Source organism: Pseudophryne corroboree, chromosome 5, assembly GCF_028390025.1.
Source record: "Pseudophryne corroboree isolate aPseCor3 chromosome 5, aPseCor3.hap2, whole genome shotgun sequence".
Taxonomy (NCBI): Eukaryota; Metazoa; Chordata; class Amphibia; order Anura; family Myobatrachidae; genus Pseudophryne; species Pseudophryne corroboree.
This window is the reverse complement of record NC_086448.1, coordinates 698,399,773-698,419,024: the sequence shown is the minus strand read 5'-3', so window position 1 is coordinate 698,419,024 and position 19,252 is coordinate 698,399,773. Positions and strand designations below refer to the sequence as shown.

Below are 19,252 nucleotides of genomic sequence, written 5' to 3'. Positions count from 1 at the left end.
CTTCCTGGTGCCATAACTGTAAACAATCATGATGCTGAATTCGTCTCTTTGATGATTTTACGAGACATATCCTCCTCCTTAAATTTTGTAACACTTCTGGACTAAAGCTACCTATTCTTGGGAATTTGTCCCTGTCTTGTACAGTCATTCTCTCCCATTCATCACATAAAACCTCTGTGTGACTACCGTATTTTTCACACATTACATATCGTGCCGACCCAACTGGTCGGTTCTCTGAATCAACCCGAACCGAGGTTGATCGCCCCCTACCTGAACAAATGGCCCCCATAATCTGCAGGCGTTGCTTATTCCTCCTTGGATCTTTATCTCAAGGTTTTCAGCGAACCCTTACAAACAAACCAAGATGTCCTTGGGCAGGCCGGCGGTGGTGGTTTATCAAGTACCCCACTTACTTCTCGCCCACGTTGGCCTGTGCTGCAATCACTGTAACCAGAGCTGCGGTACCCAACCTAGGGCCCCTGTGAACCTTTATTTACTGGGGTGCGTTCCCCAGCAAGTATCGGTTGTTGGATAGTTCCTGAGTGACCAGCGAACTTCCCTTCCAAAAATAAAAAATTACACAAATCACGTCAGAATGTACAAATAGCGTTTGTGACCACTTTACTCTAATGGTATTAGGTCAGATTACTAACTACTGCACACAATTACGTGCGGTCCAATCGTTCAGTACACGAGCACTACTTGTCATGTACTGAAAGATCAATGGAATCGATGTTTCCGGCCGCGATTCCTTCAGCAAGAGCTTATGGCCTATATGGGTTCTGCACCAACACCCCAGGCGTTGTGCCACTGGACTTTTATAGCGGACCTCTTTGTCTATTTTACCTGTTACCTTATGACCTCCTGGTCTGTTACCTTATGACCTCCTGGTCTTGTTACCTTATGACCTCCTGGTCTTGTTACCTTATGACCTCCTGGTCTTGTTACCTTACGGTCCGCTATACTCTAATGCTCAAATATTATTTAACCAGGGATGCCTCCCTAGCCACCGTATATGTCACTTACACGTATGTCCCTTGACGAGTACCCGGCTTTCCTTTTGGTTCCACCTTAAAGTTATATAAACTTTTGTATACAAAACACACTCACTCAACACATGTACACTTTGTTTCTATATCTATTTCTGCGCAGAAATTGTCTTTAGGCCAAAAGTGTTACCAATTAGGAGCAGGATCTGTTAAACTAAATTTCAGATTTTTCCAAAAATAGATTTGCGTTATTTACCGCGTCGCGTTATCTACCGCTGTGCGTTAATTATCGCCTTTGCGTTACTTCACTTTATCACAGCTTGAGCTACGTGGGCGTAACCGGACGCTACGTTGCGTAATGAACGCTGCGTGCGTCTGCCTTTTGGATTGCGTACGCTAGTCTTTGTTAGCGACACGTGTATGCAATGCAAAGGATCCACCGTAACACAATTTCTATTTTTATCAATGTAAATGATCCCTGATCATCTACCGCAATCCACACTGACTGCCTTGTATCTCAGACAAACCGTGTGTTGTTCTATACTTTAACTATTACCTTTACTATGAAATAACAGCAAATCTCTTTTTAGCACTTTCTATCAACTATAAAATTTGGCAAACAGGAATAGTGATATACGAAAATGAAACAGAAAATGCAGATATATGTATGCGTGCGTGTATACGCAAGACAGAAGAGAAATAAAACAGTTTTAAAAGACACAAGCGTTTTGTTCTTACTTCCGGTTCCCGGATTCCTTCAGCACTCTTTATCTAAGCGAAGCAGACGCTTATCCCGTCAGCAACTGCGAGACAACCTCCCACCCTTTGCTGGAGGGATAATGTCTGCTGATCTACCTAGTGCAGATATGAGAAGGATAGGACGAGTCCCCAATTGACAATGCTAAATTCCTTTGTCGTATAACAACCCTTTATGAAGCTAAGAACACTGTACGCTGTTTGCTTAAGAAGTACCGTAATGGTACGCTATTGGCGTAGCGATCGCTCAGCCGTAGGCGAGACGCTCAAGCGTCACGTTCGCTTACGGCCCAGTGATCACAGGACACGTTATTGGTTATGTCTAGGGTAATGATTCGCTATGGCGTAGCTTACGCTCGAGACCACGAGGAGGTCACCAGCGATGCAGACGCTCACAACACTATACCTTTATGTTAAAACCTTATACCAATGAAATACACTGAATACCTTAATGTGAGTACAGGGTGTAAATGCAACCTTGTGTAACCTGACTAACTACAAAGCTGCTTGAGCGTCACCGACGCTCAAGTGAACACTTAACACTATAGAAAATACACAGATACTGGTTTAGGTTCCAAAGCCTATTAACTGTATTATATCTAATATACTTGTAAAAGGGGATAACAGTACAAATGATACACTACAATATAACAGAGACTTCCTAACCACAGAACTAAACAATAAATACAAAAAGACAATACTACACTGACCTAAATGCAATACAATACTATCTAATACAATACAATACTAGCCTAGTCTAGGGGAGATATGAGAGAACAGAACAGGGAGAGAGAGAGAGAGAGATGAGAGAAATTGGCTCACAGAAAGACAATGATTACGGAGAGAAACTTACGCACAAAGGGTATGATCGCCTGCGCCTCGATATCCAGCTCCCGGCTATCAGCAGATAACCGTTGATGAGAGAGTGAGAGCTGGATGTGGTCGGCCTGCCTATTTATGCCCCACACACAATGCAATCTCATAGTCCCTACAATCCCATTGTCCATTGGCCGAAGGAATTCGGCCCTGCATCATAACAAAAGGTCATAGGGTGATTCATACAGGTGGGCTGTGACGATTTCCAACAGCTCAGGTGGGTGGGAAACTGGGTTTCCCGCCGCATACCTGAGTATGTGTAAATAATAGAAATGGACATAAACTTCTTATGTCCATAACTATTCGCACGAGCGATTAATACGCTCCAAACCAACACCGGAATATTACTAATTAAATACTCTTCCGATGGGTACCAAACACTGCTGTATGATTCCTGTCAGACCCTTCGTACAATACAAAGAGGGATTCCTTTAACCAGGGACCTTCTATTTTAACCAAACTTTCAGAATCTATCAAGGGGACCATGATCTATAAACTACATTAATTGTGAAAATATGTAACGAATGAGTCGCACGCTACGACCACATAAACTCTACCGTAAATACGCATACCGCGCCTGCGAGTGCACGCTATTGCGGGTATGCGCCTCCACGGGAGAGCGTACGCACGCGCAGCGCGGACCAGTGTGCGGTGCAAATATGGCAACGTGCATTGAGACATTTTTCTGACTTTGACACAGGTCATACGCAAGATCTATATATTGTCCCCTTATATATTTGTAAATGTTGATCATGTCCCCTCTTAATCTCCTCTTTTCCAGTGTAAACATGCCTAGTCTTGCAAGCCTTTCCACGTATTCCAGCGTCTCCATACCCTTAATTAGTTTGGTTTCCCGCCTTTAAACCTTTTCTAGCTCCAGGATATCCTTTTTGTAGTAAGGTGCCCAGAATTGTACACAGTATTCAAGGTGTGGCCTCACAAGTGATTTATATAACGGGAGTATAATACTCTCGTCCCTAGCATCAATTCCCCGTTTTATGCATGCTAATATCTTATTAGCCTTCTTCGCTGCAGTCCTACTTTGGGTACTACTGCTTAGTTTGCTATCTATGAGGACACCTAAGTCCTTTTCCAGTACAGAATCCCCTAATTTTACCCAATTTAGTAGGTAGGGGTTATTTTTGTTTTTGTTACCACAGTACATTACCTTACACTTGTCTGTATTGAAGCGCATTCTCCATTTCGCTGCCCAAGCTTCTAATTTAACTAAGTCATTCTGAAGCGACTCAGCATCCCCCTCCGCATTTATAACTTTACACAATTTGGTATCATCTGCAAAAATTGACACCATGCTCTCTAGACCTTCTGTTAGGTCGTTAATGAAAATATTGAACAATAGCGGTCCTAATACTGAGCCTTGCGGCACACCACTTAGCACTTCAGTCCAAGTTGAAAAAGATCCATTAACCACAACGCGCTGCTCCCTATTATCTAACCAGTTTTTGACCCAAGTGCATATTGTGCTTCCTAGCCCTGATTCCTGTAGCTTGTAGATAAGTCTCATGTGTGGTACAGTATCGAACGCTTTGGCAAAATCTAAAAAGATGACATCCACCTCTTTACCCTGATCTAGGTTTGCGCTTACTGTTTCATAAAAGCCAAGTAAGTTGGTTTGACAGGATCTGTCCTTCATAAACCCATGTTGATTCCTTTTAATGACCTTATTGACTTCAAGGAACTTCTGAATACTATCTCTTAGAATACCTTCCAATACTTTCCCCACTATAGATGTAAGACTAACTGGTCTATAATTACCTGGTTCAGCTTTACTTCCCTTTTTGAATATAGGCACTACTTCCGCTATACGCCAGTCTTTGGGAACCATACCTAATATTACTGAATCCTTAAAGATCAAAGATAGCAGTTTTGCAAGTTCAGAATGAAGCTCCATTAGAACCCTTGGGTGAATACCATCGGGACCTGGTGACTTATTAATCTTTAAATGTTTTAATCGGTCACAGACTACTTCCTCGCTTAAATAAGTACCTATCAGTGGGATATTCTCATTATTGAGATTATATGTTAGTCCCTGAATTGGGTCCTCTCTAGTAAATACTGTTGACAAAAACTCATTTAGTGTGTCCGCTATGTCATTATCATTTTTGCTTAAGACTCCCAACTTGTCTTTTAAAGGGCCTATACTCTCCTTCTTTAATCTCTTGCTATTAATGTATTTAAAGAATTTTTTGGGATTCACTTTGCTTTCCTTTGCTACTAGTTTTTCAGTTTCTACTTTAGCCGCTCTTATTTCCTTTTTGCATATTTTGTCACATTCCTTATAGTGCTGAAATGACTCTGCTTCCCCGTCAGATTTGTATTTTTTAAATGCGCGCCTTTTCTTGCCCATAAGTTCCTTAATCTTTTTGTTAAGCCACATCGGTTTATGATTTTTATTCCTTTTTTTGCTGCTCATAGGAATAAATGAGTGTATTTTTAGCTAGCAGGAATTTTAGTACCTCCCATTTCTCCGTAGTATTTTTTCCTAAAAACAAACCTTCCCATTCAATATCCCTGAAAAATACCCTCATCTTATCAAAATTTGCTTTGCTAAAGTTTAGAGTCCTAGTTGAGCCAGTATAGGGCTGTTTATGGAAACTGATATTGAATGTGACCATATTGTGGTCGCTGTTTCCTATGGGTTCCCCTACTATAATACCTGATACCAAATCCCCATTGTTTGTTAATACCAGGTCTAAGATTGCATTGTACCTAGTTGCTTCCTCAATTAGTTGAACTAAGTAGTTATCATTAAGTGTGTTTAAAAACATATTGCCCCTAGCAGTATCACATGAATCGTTTTTCCAGTTTATCTCTGGATAGTTAAAATCTCCCATCACTACTATGTCTCCTACTCCTGCTGCTATTTCAATTTGCTTTAGTAACAATTCCTCATCAGATGCGTTGATACCAGGCGGCCTATAGCATACACCCAATACTAACTTTTTTATTCCTTTTTCCCCGCATGCAATTTCTACCCATAATGTCTCGACAGTGTCTACAGTCCCCTCCTGAATATCTTCCCGGTGGGTCCCCAATTGTGTTTTTTATTATTTATGTTTTTTTGAAAGAACATTTTACAAGCCTAATTGCACAGTATTTATCTTTTCCGATGCGGGACACATAGAAAAGTCAGGAGTAAAATAGTTGTTATAGATACGGCAGGATCACAAAAAATAACATTCTGAGGTCCTCAGAAGACCCCCCTTGGTATACTAAGGGTTAACCAAGTCACCAAAGGCTTTTTTTCCTGTCATTTCTCCTAAAATATTACATAGGTTCTCCCATTGCTTTGTCAAGTTGCTGCAACGTCAAAATGAAGTGGGTAAGTTTATTATCTGCTTTAAGCTGCTGAATTTGGGCAGTCAAAGACAATATCATGGCCAGCTGATTTTTCTTTCGGTGAGAGGCATATCGGAAAGTTTCCCCCTTAATTACAGCTTTATGTGCTGCACACGCTGTCCCCATAGGCACATCTTGTGTTACATTAGAGTCAAAAAAGACATATAATTTATTAATAAGTATAATCTGAAAGTCAGTGAATTTAAGAAGCATCTCATTAATTCTCCAAATGTGTACCACCATGCATGCCATCATCAAGTCCAAATGGATCTCTACAGCAGAGTGGTCAGACCAAGGGTTGATGCAAATGGTTGAGTCCATACGAGAGGTAATAAAAGAGGCAAAAGAAATGAGCATATTGATCCTGGATTATGAATCATATGGATGGGAGTAGAAGGTACAGCCGTGGTATAAAGAGCTTGCCAGGAATGAAACAGACTAGTCTCAGCCATTTTTATCCCCAGGGTCTTAGAACTAGCAAGCATAGGAAAGGTGGGGTGAACCATCATTACATCAGAGCATGCTGTTTGCAATGGAGCTCTTGGTCACATATGTACAATAATTAGGTCCCAGAAGCTGCTCAGCAGATGCAGCTACTCTCCAAGAGGAGAGACCACCATGTCCACTACAGAGTGGCAGGTGTCATGGGTTGATGTGACTGCTTCTGCTGTGGGCCATCAATGCACACTGGATGGTACGCCGCAAAGCCTAGGAACTGCAATCCAGTTCTGAAAAGGCACAAACAGCCTGAGTCTGGATACCAGTCCCTTCTGGGACTGTGAGAGAGAGGATATAATTGGCTGAGTAGAATCCGAGAGCCACCACGACAAGGCACCCATTCACAGGAGCGCAGGAGATGTACGTCAGCCCCTGTAAAATATTTTTTTGTTAGTACTGTTTACCAAAATTATACGAAACAGTTTTTTTAAAAGAAGTTTTACATTTTCCTTACTTCCATGGACTTTTATATTAATCATAGAACTTTGTATTCAGTTTGGGAAGCTGCTGTATTTGCAACAAACAGAGCCAATTCCTTCCTCCCCACAAAAAAAACAATTTATTTTATTGTGATAAAAGTAGCAAGCGCAGTAATTTAATAAAAATGAATATATGAAAAAGCATTCATCCTTTGAAAAACATATAGTAAGCAAAAATGTACCTTACAATAGGAGTGTGCATAAAAATAATTTCTTACATGTAATACTTGAATAGCAATGAATTAAACAATGTATAAATCAAACTGTTTTAGGGACGAGTAGTTCCTATTACATAAAATTTCCATTTCAGCTTACTCTTTTTTTCTACTGAGGTGTACAAAATGACAAATTTCTTTTTTCATTCAGCATTAAAACTTTTATTGTTTTGCAAATGTTTTCAAATTTCAGTGTGAACACAGTTCGGAACATCCACTTGATACATTTTTAAGTGACCACTTTAGTTTTCTTTTCAGTGGCTGGATTAGATGTTTCTAACATTTACAGTTTGAGTACAGTAAGTGGTACTTTTTCTTAATACCATGCAAAGAATATGAGTAAGCAACAATTTAACTTTTAAAGCTACAAATATGTTGTAGTACACTATCTTACAGTATAAATTGTGCTACATTAAATTCAAAAAAGTACAATGCATTTTTATTTTATCATAGTACATATTTGAACACAGAAATAATGAATTAAGGCAAAGGACAGAATTATGTGTAGATCAAAAAGTAAATATAATTATTAGAATTTTTGTTCAACTGAACAGTAGTACAAGGCAATGAGTGATCTCTTAAATTCCCTACTACAGTATACCAGGTTTTATGTTTCCGCAATAAACCATTCCTTTTCCTAGTAACTTTAGACACTCTGAAGAAAGGTTCCACCCCACCCGAACATTAGCAGAAACTTTGCAATCATAATAATGTGCATAATGTTTTCCTATTTTTTTTTCATTAATTGGTTACAAATATTTTATTAATTTGAAATAACATATTGCAGTTACTGAGTACTGCTGATTGTGTCATTATTAAATATGTAGGCATACATGAGTTTTAGCATATGAAAATTAACTGAAATCTGTACTGTAGTTCAATTAAAAAAATCATCTATCATTGAATTACGTGGAAACTTTGATTACATATTTTGTGAGGGTTTTCCTTATATACTTGATTGTTAGGAATGTTCAGAATTTTTTTTTTGTTTTAGTAAAATTTACCAAAGGCGATATTAATTTAGTAAAGATTAAAAAAAATTGTATAAAGTATACTTCATTTATAAAATATTTGTGGCCATATATTCAGGTATAATTTTAATAAATTCTATGGTTTATATTTAATAATATTTCTAAGTAAATACATTTTGTGTTTAAGATATTTTGATTAGATTTTGTTTGGATTTTGTATTTATTTATTTTAGCAGATATTTCCACCCATAGCTGAATTTTTATCTTTGATGGAATATTTTAAGAAAACCCTGATCTCCGGTTATTTATTTGGAGTCTGGTAAAAACTCCACCCATCCCTGTAGCAAGCCACTATACACTGCCTGCTCCTACTGTATGTACTCCAGGTGGCAGCATGTAGTCAGTGGACAACATAATGGAATGTCTGCTGCATTCTCATTAAAAAAAGATAGGCAATGTGTTATCGCTGAACAATACAGTTCTGAGGGAAAAAAGCCTTTTTGGAATCTCTTATAGTATTCCACCCAAAACTGGATTTTTCATGTTGGGCAGAATTGTCAATTAAATGATACAGGTTGAGTATCCCATATCCAAATATTCCGAAATACGGAATATTCCCAAAATACAGATTTTTTTTTTGAGTGAGACTGAGATAGTGACACCTTTGTTTTTTGATGCTCAATGTACACAAACTTTGTTTCATACACAAAGTTAGTACAAATATTGTATTAAATGACCTTCAGGCTGTGTGTGTATAAGATGTATATGAAACATAAATGACTTGTGTGAATGCACACACTTTGTTTAATGCACAAAGTTATAAAAAAATATTGGCTAAAACTACCATCAGGCTGTGCGTATAAGGTGTATATGTAACATAAATGCATTCTGTGCTTAGACTTAGGTCCCACAGCCATGATATCTCATTATGGTATGCGATTATTCCAAAATACGGAAAAATCCGATATCCAAAATACTTCTGGTCCCAAGCATTTTGGATAAGGAATATTTAACCTGTATTACATCATGTCAGATATATGAATGTGTGAAATGGAATATGCTCCAAATTGGTGCACTAGTATGTTGTCCCAAATCTTTTACAGTGAATTTGCTCAAATAATTACAACAAATCTTGCATTACATATCATGCGTTAGTCAATGTGAAAAAACTGCATACTTATAAAGTTGCAAGCATGCATGGGCTGCATAACTCATCAGTGAGTTTCCTTTCTTAAAACAGGAGTCAGATGAGTAAAAGTAATAGTAAAGTTTTAGCTCGGGTTATAGGATTAACACCGTTTTCTAATGTAAGACATTTGCTACCAGCGACAATCTTCTTGATCATTTATGTGCAGCAATTTACATGCAACATATCAAACATAATGCAACAAAGCAGGAGCTTGTGATGTTCCTAAACCAGTTTATTACAGAATTTTGTCATGTTAAATTTAGTTTTAAACAGTTCTCCATTATGACTTGTGGGGTAACTTATAGCCATATCATAGCACAAGCATCAGCACTTTTGGAGCATGAGTGCATATTCTATTTCTCACTGGGACATGTTGCTTTTAAATACACCTCAGTGTTCTACCCTTTCCACAAGTGGTGAAATAGTCTGCAGGTGGAAGTTCCTAGAAGTCTCAGCAATAATGTGTTACACCCTAAAAAATTAAATGTAAAGCTTATATTCAATCAACTGCTATGCAAATGTTCTTGTGACTAGAGTGAACATTCTCAAATCTTCTAAAAAGGACATTTGGAGATGTTGCCAATCGCAACCAATAAGATTCCAGCTATTATTTTATAACATATAATAGAAAATGTTAGCTAGAATTTGGTTGGTCGCTATGGGCAACTTCCACACTTGCCCTGTTTTGAAGGTTTGATAGATCTCCCCATAGGAGTGGTTGTAGCTTACAATTCATTATTACCATTTTTAATGTTTTCGATACAGTTTGCAATTTTTTTAAGCATCCATGCAAAAACACATGCACACATGCTTCATTTAAGGCTTAGAATATGCAATACTTGTTTTTATAAAATGAAGCATTTAAGTTAATATTTTAGGGACTTCTCTTGAATATTTTCTACATTCTTTAATATATTTTTTTACATAAAAAATGTAAGACCTATTGCCATTAAACTGTGGCAATGCTACAGTTTACTGTAACCTTTATATATTTTAGTTTATGGAGTGGACTAATGTACAAAAGATCAAGTATTCCAAGATTTCATGTTGCATGTTTACCACTTAGCAAATCCCACCTGAAGTTAATTTGCAAACAAGTGGTAAAAAGCATTATAAACTATGCAACAATAAAACTGCAATATAAAACCTAAAATCATTGGATTATTTTAATCAAATCCCTTTGGATGCTGCATTTCCAATGCTAAAGTCAACAGGTAACCTAATGGCTCTGTAATGTAGCCTTGTAATGAATATATTGACTATTCTCATTTTACTTCCATACTGAAACATTGCCAAACATGCAGAGATTAAATTGAATATTAATTGCATATTCTCCTCTCTTATGCCATTTAATACTGTGAAATGTGTGAAGTAACCGGTAGAAATGATGGCATTGCTCCTTATCAAAATGTAAAAAATACTATTTATCATTAAGTGTTAGCTATGATGACCATAGTCTTATACAATGCATTGACAGTGGCCTGCTAATCACAGAGTATACTTCAGGGCTTATTTGCAGTATTAACACTGTATTTAGGTGCACCCTTTGCAGTAACTACTAAAAACTTATTAGCTTTTATCTGCCTAGTGCAAGAAATAAAGCAAGTTTCTGATTGGTTGATTATCAGTCTAGTGCAAATGTGTTGGCAAATAACCCCTATTATTGCACAATGCTGTTTCTATATCTTCCATGATGCACAGAAAGCAATAAAATTAGTGACACGGTTATTTCTATAACAAGGCATGATGCATCTCAGTCAAAAGACCTCCACAAAGGTTGATGCACAGACAAAAATGTAGTAATGAATTAAAAAAAGATGATCATTCTAAAAGAATCCTGACTCCACCAAATACAATGCAAGTGGAATTGGGCAATCAATGCAATAGAGTATGCAAAGAGTGATAAGTTAATCCAACGTGTAGAAAATGTTGTAGTATTTCAGGATTCTTGGGAAAAACCACAATGTTTGACCTGTTTACCTTACGGTTTAATTACTGTAAAAATGTTTTTTTTTTCTGTTTGTATAAATTCATTAAGTGCAACATGCAATTAACATTTTTTTAACAAATATCTGTTAAAAGGATGCCACAGAGTTCTCCATGGCCAAAAATAGTTAATTAAACCAGAATATGTCTGAAACAGTTCCAGGAGTAAAACATTCCAAGAACACACACTTCAGTGTGACTTCTGTCCAAACATTCAATAAAATATTAAGTCATTAAGGTTTTATGTTAGTAAATACATTGGGGAAGTGTCAACTTGTGGCTAGTTTCAGCATGAAAAATTCTTACCATACTTTAGGTAAGTGAATTAGAAACATTTTATTTAATTAATGAGTAATAACATTGATTATAATATTAAACACACTAGAAAAATAATTGTTCTTCCAATTTATTGCACACCAAGACATTGCAGAAATGGTCTTCTGTCCCAGTCTATATTGTTCATTATTAGAAGTTTCTCTGGTGGCATCACAAACCTACAAGAGTAAACAGATTTGGTTATTATATTGAGGGATCCTGCCATTAAAAATTATGTTATTGAGAACATGATAATGGGGTTTATGCAATTCAAATGTGAAGTAACTTATAACAGGAGATAAGCAATTGCTCTTAGATTCATCTAGTAGGACAATCTAAACAGAAATCTGATAGGTCACTATTAACAGTAAATAAGTGCATGATTGGGATATAAATCATGAATGAAAGTTAAAACACTGACTAAAATGCTTCATAATTTTATATAAACACAATGATCAAACAAGAGGGTTATGTAATAAAATCAGAGTTCACCACTAAATTTAAATTGGCAATTAGTTATAAGTAAAAAACAGCCTTATAATTAATTGCAGCTTTAAATTGAGTTTAGAACTTGCCGAAAACATGCAGGTTTCGTAACCTATTACATATCCCCCAGTCTGAGTATTAACAGTCAGACAAAAGGGGCAGAAGGGCCCTGCTTGAGAGTGTACAAGTCATAGGATCATAGGGGTTTGATATACTGTATGATAAGTACATATTGATTCAGCCATATTGCAATAAGAAAAAGCGCTTAGAGGGCTATATGATCTGGTCACACAACGTTGGTCTGGCGGCCAGAGTTTTTATTAAATGTAGAAATAGAATAAATGTAAGTTTCAATGACCTGTATAGAGAGGAGGTAATTGGTAAGACTGGATGTTGGTATTTAAGATGGTTTAGCAATTTGATAATCTTGACTACAGAGGTGGCTTTTCAAGAAACTCTTGAAAGCTTAGAGACTAGGCAACGTCTTGTTGTAAGAGAGACAGCATTTCAGTGGCTGCAACCCAAATTAAGGGCTAGATGTGTCAAAGCTTGCAGAGAGATAGATTGGTTGTTACTTTCTCTCTCTCCAAGCTTTAATAAAACTCCCCCTAAGTTCTATAACTGTGAAAGGCTAAGGTTAAGGCTAAGGTTAAATGGTGCTGTTACCGGGCAAAGGAGAGGAGAATGAGCTTGAAATGGCTGCCAACAAAGTAAAAATACTTAAATAGTCATCACTATATTTAGATATATAACCATGCAGGCGTGGACAAAGTTGTTGGTAGCCTTACAGCTCACTGAAACAATGCTTCATTCCTCCGCAGTATGGATGGTGTAATGGTTAGCAGAACTAAGGTCATGGGTTCAATTCTCACCAAGGCTCTTACTGTGTGGAGTTTGTATATTCTCCCCATACTTGCGTGGGTTTCCTCCAAATACTCCGGTTTCCTCCCACAATCCAAAAATATACTGGTAGGTTAATTGGCTTCTAACCCTAGTATGACTGTGTGTGCGTATAAATGTGCTAGGGAATATAGATTGTAAGCTCCACTGGGGCAGGGACTGATGTGAATGGCCAAATATTCTCTGTAAAGCGCTGTGGAATATGTGTGCGCCATATAAATAACTGATAATAAATAAATAATAAATTCCTCCTGAAAAGTGATGACATTCAAATATATTATCCCATGTATACTTGCATGCCTTTGCTATGTCATAGACTAAAGCAAAGAAACTGTAAAAACAGATACATTATTGCTTATTCTTCAAAGATATTCTAAAATAGCCTACACAGATTTGTTGGAACCCTTTAGAAAACATAATAAATTAAGTATAGTGATATTTCGAACTAATTGCTTTTTTTAATTAGCATCACACATCTTCAATCTTCTAATTCAGCCTATTTAAATGGAGAAAAGTAGTCTCTATGCTGTTTGGTATCATTGTGTTACCACACTCAACATGGACCAGGGAAAGCAAATGATATAGTTGTCTGAGGAGATCAGAAAGAAATTTATAGATAAGCACGTTAATGGTAAAGGAAAATGTACTGTATAAAGAAATACAAGCTGAAGGTCAAGGTACATCAGTGTCTGATCACACCATTCAGCACTTTTGAAACAGTAGGCTCCATGGAAGACGACCCAAGAGGATTCCACTTATGAAAAAAAACAGCATAAAAACCCCAAACTTTTTCTAAAATGCATAGTAACAAAACGCTTCTGGGACAATGTCCTTTGGACAGATGAGTCAACACTGGAACTTGTTGTTATGTCCCATTAGCTCTGTGTTCACAGATTAAAAAAACAGGATTTTAATTACCTACCGGTAAATCCTTTGCTCGTAGTCTGTAGGGGATACTGGGAATCCATTTAGTACCATGAGGTATAGACGGGTCCACTTGGAGCCATGGGACCTATAAAAGCTTGATAATGTTTGCTGGCTCCTCTCTCTATGCCCCTCCTACCAGACTCAGTCTAGGAATCTGTGCCCAAGGAGACGGACATACTTTGAGAGAAGGATACAGACAAGGAAAGTGGTGAGATTTCGAACTAGCACAACCAGAGCAAGAGGAAAGCCATGCTAACCAAACTTGAAAACCGGAACAGCTGAACCAAACAACAGTAGTTAAACAAGTAACCTTGCATGAAGAATGAAGCACCAGTATCCCCTACAGGCTACGAGAAAAGGATTTACCGGTAGGTAATTAAAATCCTATTTTCTCTTACATCCTAGGGGATACTGGGAATCCATTTAGTACCATGGGGAAGTACCAAAGCTCCCAAACCAGGTGGGAGAGTGCTGAGGTTCCTGCAGAACTTACTGACCAAACTGAAGGTTCTCAGAGGCCAAGGTATCGAACTTGTAAAACTTTGCAAACGTGTTTGAACCCAACCAAATAGCTGCTCAGCAGAGCTGTAACACCCTGGGCAGCCACCCAAGAGGAACTCACTGACCTAGTAGAGTGGGATTGTACAGATTTTGGAATCGGTAAGCTTGCCATGGAATAAGCATGCTGGCTAGTGAGCCTGATCCAGCGAGCAATTGACTGCTTAGAAGCAGGACACCCAATTTTATTGGCATCATATAAAAGGAACAGTGAGTCCGATTTCCTGTGACGAGCAGTTCGCTTTACATATCCCTTCAAAGCCCTTACAACATCCAAGGACTTTGAAGTAGCAGAGGCGTCAGTAACAACCGGGACCACAATCAGCTGGTTGATGTGAAATGCCGACACCACCTTAGGAAGGAATTGCTGACGAGTCCTGAGTTCAGCTCTGTCCTCATGGAAAATCAAGTAGGGGCTCTTGTGAGACAACGCCCCCAGCTCCGACACGCGCCTTGCCGAAGCCATGGCCAACAGCGTGATGGTCTTCTATGTAAGATACTTTACGTCTACCTCCTGTAACGGTTCAAACAAGTACGATTGGAGGAAAGTCAGAACCAAATTGAGATCCCAAGGTGCCTTTGGAGGCACAAAGTGAGATTGGATGTGAAGAACACCTTTCAAGAATGTCTGAACCGCAGGAAGAAAAGTGAATTGTTTCTGAAAGAAAATAGACAAGGACGAAATCTGAACTTTTATGGAGCCTAGGCACACATCAACTCCCAACTGCAGAAAAAGCAGGAAACATCCCAGATGAAATTCCACCATAGAATATTGTCTGCTCTCACACCAAGAGACACATTTCTTCCAGATACAATGGCAATGTTTTGATGTTACCCCCTTTCTGGCTTGGATCATAGTCGGGATAACCATGTCAGGAATCCCTCTCCTGGCTAGAATCAGCCATTCAACTTCCATGCCATGAAACGTACCCGTGGTAAGTCTTGATAGACGAAAGGGCCATGTTGCAGAAGATCCTCTCGAAGAGGCAGAGGCCACGGATCTTCGATTAGCATCTCGAGAAGATCCGCATACCAGGCCCTTTGCGGCCAGTCCGGCGCAATGAGAATTGCTTGAACTCTTTCCTTTTTATTCTTTTGAGAAATCTTAAGATCAGAGGAATGGAAGGAAACACGTACACCAGCTGGTAGACCCAAGGAGTCGTCAGGGCGTCGACCGCTACAGCTTGTGGGTCCCTCGACCTGAAACAATACCGATTGAGCTTCTTGTTGAATCGAGAGGCCATCATGTCGATTTGTGTATAACCCCACCGATGTGTCAGCCACTGGAACACCTCCGGGTGGAGGCCCCATTCCCCCGGGTGTAGGTCATGTCTGCTGAGGAAGTCTGCTTCCCAGTTGTCTACTCCCAGAATGAAAATCACTGACAATGCCATGGCGTGTTTTTCGCCCAGAGCAGAATTCTTGACACCTCTGACATTGTGGCCCTGCTTTTCGTTCCACACTGTCGGTTGACGTAAGACACCGCTGTCATATTGTCCGACTGAACTTGAATGGTCTGATTCTGAAGAAGAGATGAGGCCTGCAGAAGGGCGTTGTAGATAGCCCTGAGTTCCAGGATGTTTATTGGAAGAAAGATTTCCTGACTTGACCATCCTCATTGAAACTGCACCCCCTGGGTGACTGCACCCCAACCTCTGAGGCTTCCATCTGCGGTTAGCAGAATCCAATTCTGAATCCTGAACCTTCTACCCTCAACTAGGTGAGAAGTTTGTAGCCACCACAGGAGGGAAATCCTGGCTTTTGGCGACAGCCGAATCCGCTGATGCAAGTGAAGATGCGATCCGGACCACTTGTCCAACAGATCTAGCTGGAAGGCCCTCGCATGAAACCTTCCATACTGAATTGCTTTGTAAGAAGCCACCACTTTTATAAGTAAGCAGATGCACAGATGTACTGAGATTCGGGTCGGTTTCAGGACAGCCTGAATCATCAACTGGATCACCATTACCTTTTCCAAGGAAAGGAACACTCTCTGAGACTCTGTGTCCAGTATCATACCCAGAAATGAAGCTTCTGCATTGCTTCTAGGTGAGATTGTGGTAGGTTCAGAATCCACCTATGATCCTGGAGTAATCTGGTTGTGAGACCAATGTTCTCCAACAACTGCTCCCTGGACGCAGCCTTTATCAGAAAATCATCCAGGTAAGGAATTACGTTTACTCCCTGTCTGCGGAGTAACATCATCATCTCTGCGATCACTTTGGTGAACACCCTTGGTACTGTAGAGAGACCAAATGGCAGGGCCTGAAACTGGTAGTGACAGTCCTGCAGTGCAAACCGTAGATAAGCCTGATGAGGCGGCCAGATCAGAATGTGAAGGTACGCATCTTTGACATCCAGAGATGCTAGGAATTCCCCCTCTTCCAGACCTAAGATCACCACTCTCAGAGACTCCATCTTGAACTTGAATACTCGTGAATGTGTTCAATGATTTGAGATTCAGAATTGGTCTTAATGAACCATCCGGTTTCGGAACTACAAACAAGCTGGAATAGTACCCTTGTTTTGTAGATGAGGTGGAACTGGAACAATGACCAGGGCCTGTAACAGTTTTTGAATGGCTTCTTGTAAGGTTTCTCTTGCTTCTTGTGAAACTGGTAAGCCTGATTTGAAGAATATGTGAGGTATGAGATCCTGGAACTCCAGCCTGTAGTCCTGGGATATAAGGTCTATGATCAGGGATCCTGGCAAGATCTTGTCCAGGTCTGACTGAAGGATTGTAGCCAGCCTTCCACTTGCCTGTCTCCCAGGCATCGCGGTCCACTGTCATGCGGAAAGTTTTGAGGAGACAGAGCCTGAGCTCTGTTCCGGTGAACCAGCAGTCGCTGGTTTGCGCGGTTTACCTCTAGCACCTCTGGCGACGGTAGAAGAACCTCTGGCCTTCCCCTAAACTTGGCAGTCCGAAAGGACTGTAAATTGGGTCCTGAGTGAGAAGGCCTTCCTGGCTGGTGGAGCTGCAGAAGGTAGGTAAGTGGACTTACCCACAGTAGCTCTTGAGATCCACTTGTCGAGTTCATCGCCAAATAAACCCTCACCTGTGAAAGGCAGGCCTTCCACACCTTTTTTGGAGTCCACGTCAGCAGTCCACTGACGTAGTCATAATCCCCTGCGTACCGACACTGCCATAGCTGTAGTGCGTACATTAAGCAAACCTATCTCTTTAATGGCTTCCACAATAAAGTTCAGAGTCTTGTATGTGTTGCAGGAGTAACACATTTTCCTCTTGAGGTAAGGTGTCTAACTCCTCAATTAAATTACCAGACCATTTAGTAATGGCTCGAGTAATCCGCCCACATGCTATAGTGGGTCTCTAGGCCACCCCTTCAGCTGTATACATAGATTTGAGTGTAGTCTCAATCTTGCGATCAGCTGTATCCTTTAGGGAGGCTGCACCAGGAACAGGTAAAACAATTTTACGTAAGAGCCTGGAGAATGATGTATCCACTATCAGTGGATTTTCCCCTTTTTTCCTATCCTAAGGAGGAAAAGGAAAAGATGACAATAACCGCCTAGGAACTTGAAATTTCTTATCTGGATTAACCCACAGTTCTTCAAACAGGGTATTTAGTTCCTTTGATCGGGGAAAAGTGGCTGAGGATTTTTTCTTTATATTAAAGTAAGATTCCTCACACTCCTCTGTCACCTTATCAGGGATATGTAGGACTTCTCTGATAGAATCTGTGAGAGCCTCTACACCCTGCGACAGAGTAACCTCCCCTACCTCTATGTCCACCTCACCTTCCTCATTTTCTGACCCTTCGTTATCAGTGTCAGAATGCAGGATATAGGCCAAAGTAAGTTTTTGAGGACAAATGGTAGAGGACTGAGACGCTGGTCTGAGTACTGAGTCCTTTTGCATAAACTCAGCCATAGACTATCTTTAGTATTGCGTCTCTTTCTCATTACGAGATAATTTAGTAGAGATGGTGGAAATCATCCGCCTAATGGAGTCCAGCCATGTTGGCTCCGCCACACTAGCCTGAGAAGGGATACTACACTGAGTAAACACTAATGAACCCTCTGGAGAAGAGGAACACTGTGCCTAACATGAACACTCTTTGCCTGACATACTGCAGCAGTGACAGCACACACACAGGAAAACGTTAAAGCACAATTAACCCACAAAGAGCCCTTCCAGAGAGACACAGAGAGAGGGGATAGAACCAGCACATGGCACCGTTATCGCTAAAGCCAAGCTCAGCCGGGTCGCAGACTAAGTACAGTACCTAGATTAGGGATTTAGTACATTAATATAACATGACCCCCTGCTATGACCCCTAGTACTGCTGGATCCGCTCATAGTGAAGGTCCCGCCCCTTCAATGGTGCGCGGTCTTACCGCTCTTCTTTATACTGGCTTGATGTGTCTGTGTACATAAAATGGAGTAAGCCCCCTTTTAAGCCCTATTGCCAGTCTGGATACTGTGTACACTACAGTGTACTAAGTCTGGAGACTCAGTCTGCCCCGTGTAGAAGCCGTGCATCTCCGTACCCGTATGCCACCATAATGGCTGGCAACCTGCTAATCAGGATGCCGGCTTAGTACTCACCACTCTTCATTCTTCTGGCTCTGTTAGGGGTGGCTGCGTGCTGCGGGAATGTACGCTCGCCGTGGTGGGGCTTGAGAATAGTTCCCTCAGGAGCTAGCATCCTGTCAGCAGGGAATGGGACCATTAACCCTTAGTGGGGTTGGGCCGTTCATTCCCACTAAGGCCCACGAAGCAGGC

The 19,252-nt window shown here is 40.0% G+C and overlaps 1 protein-coding gene across 1 annotated transcript in view; it reads right to left on the bottom strand.

Moving 5' to 3' along the window:
- Positions 1-11,711: 11,711 nt before the first annotated feature.
- The window catches only part of C5H8orf34 (chromosome 5 C8orf34 homolog), a 603,368-nt gene continuing 595,827 nt past the window's right edge, over positions 11,712-19,252 (bottom strand). Inside the window, exon 14 of the mRNA XM_063923880.1 lies at positions 11,712-11,813. Within this exon, the coding sequence (XP_063779950.1) occupies positions 11,806-11,813 (8 nt within the window). The 3' untranslated portion in view covers positions 11,712-11,805. The remainder of the gene's footprint in view (positions 11,814-19,252) is intronic.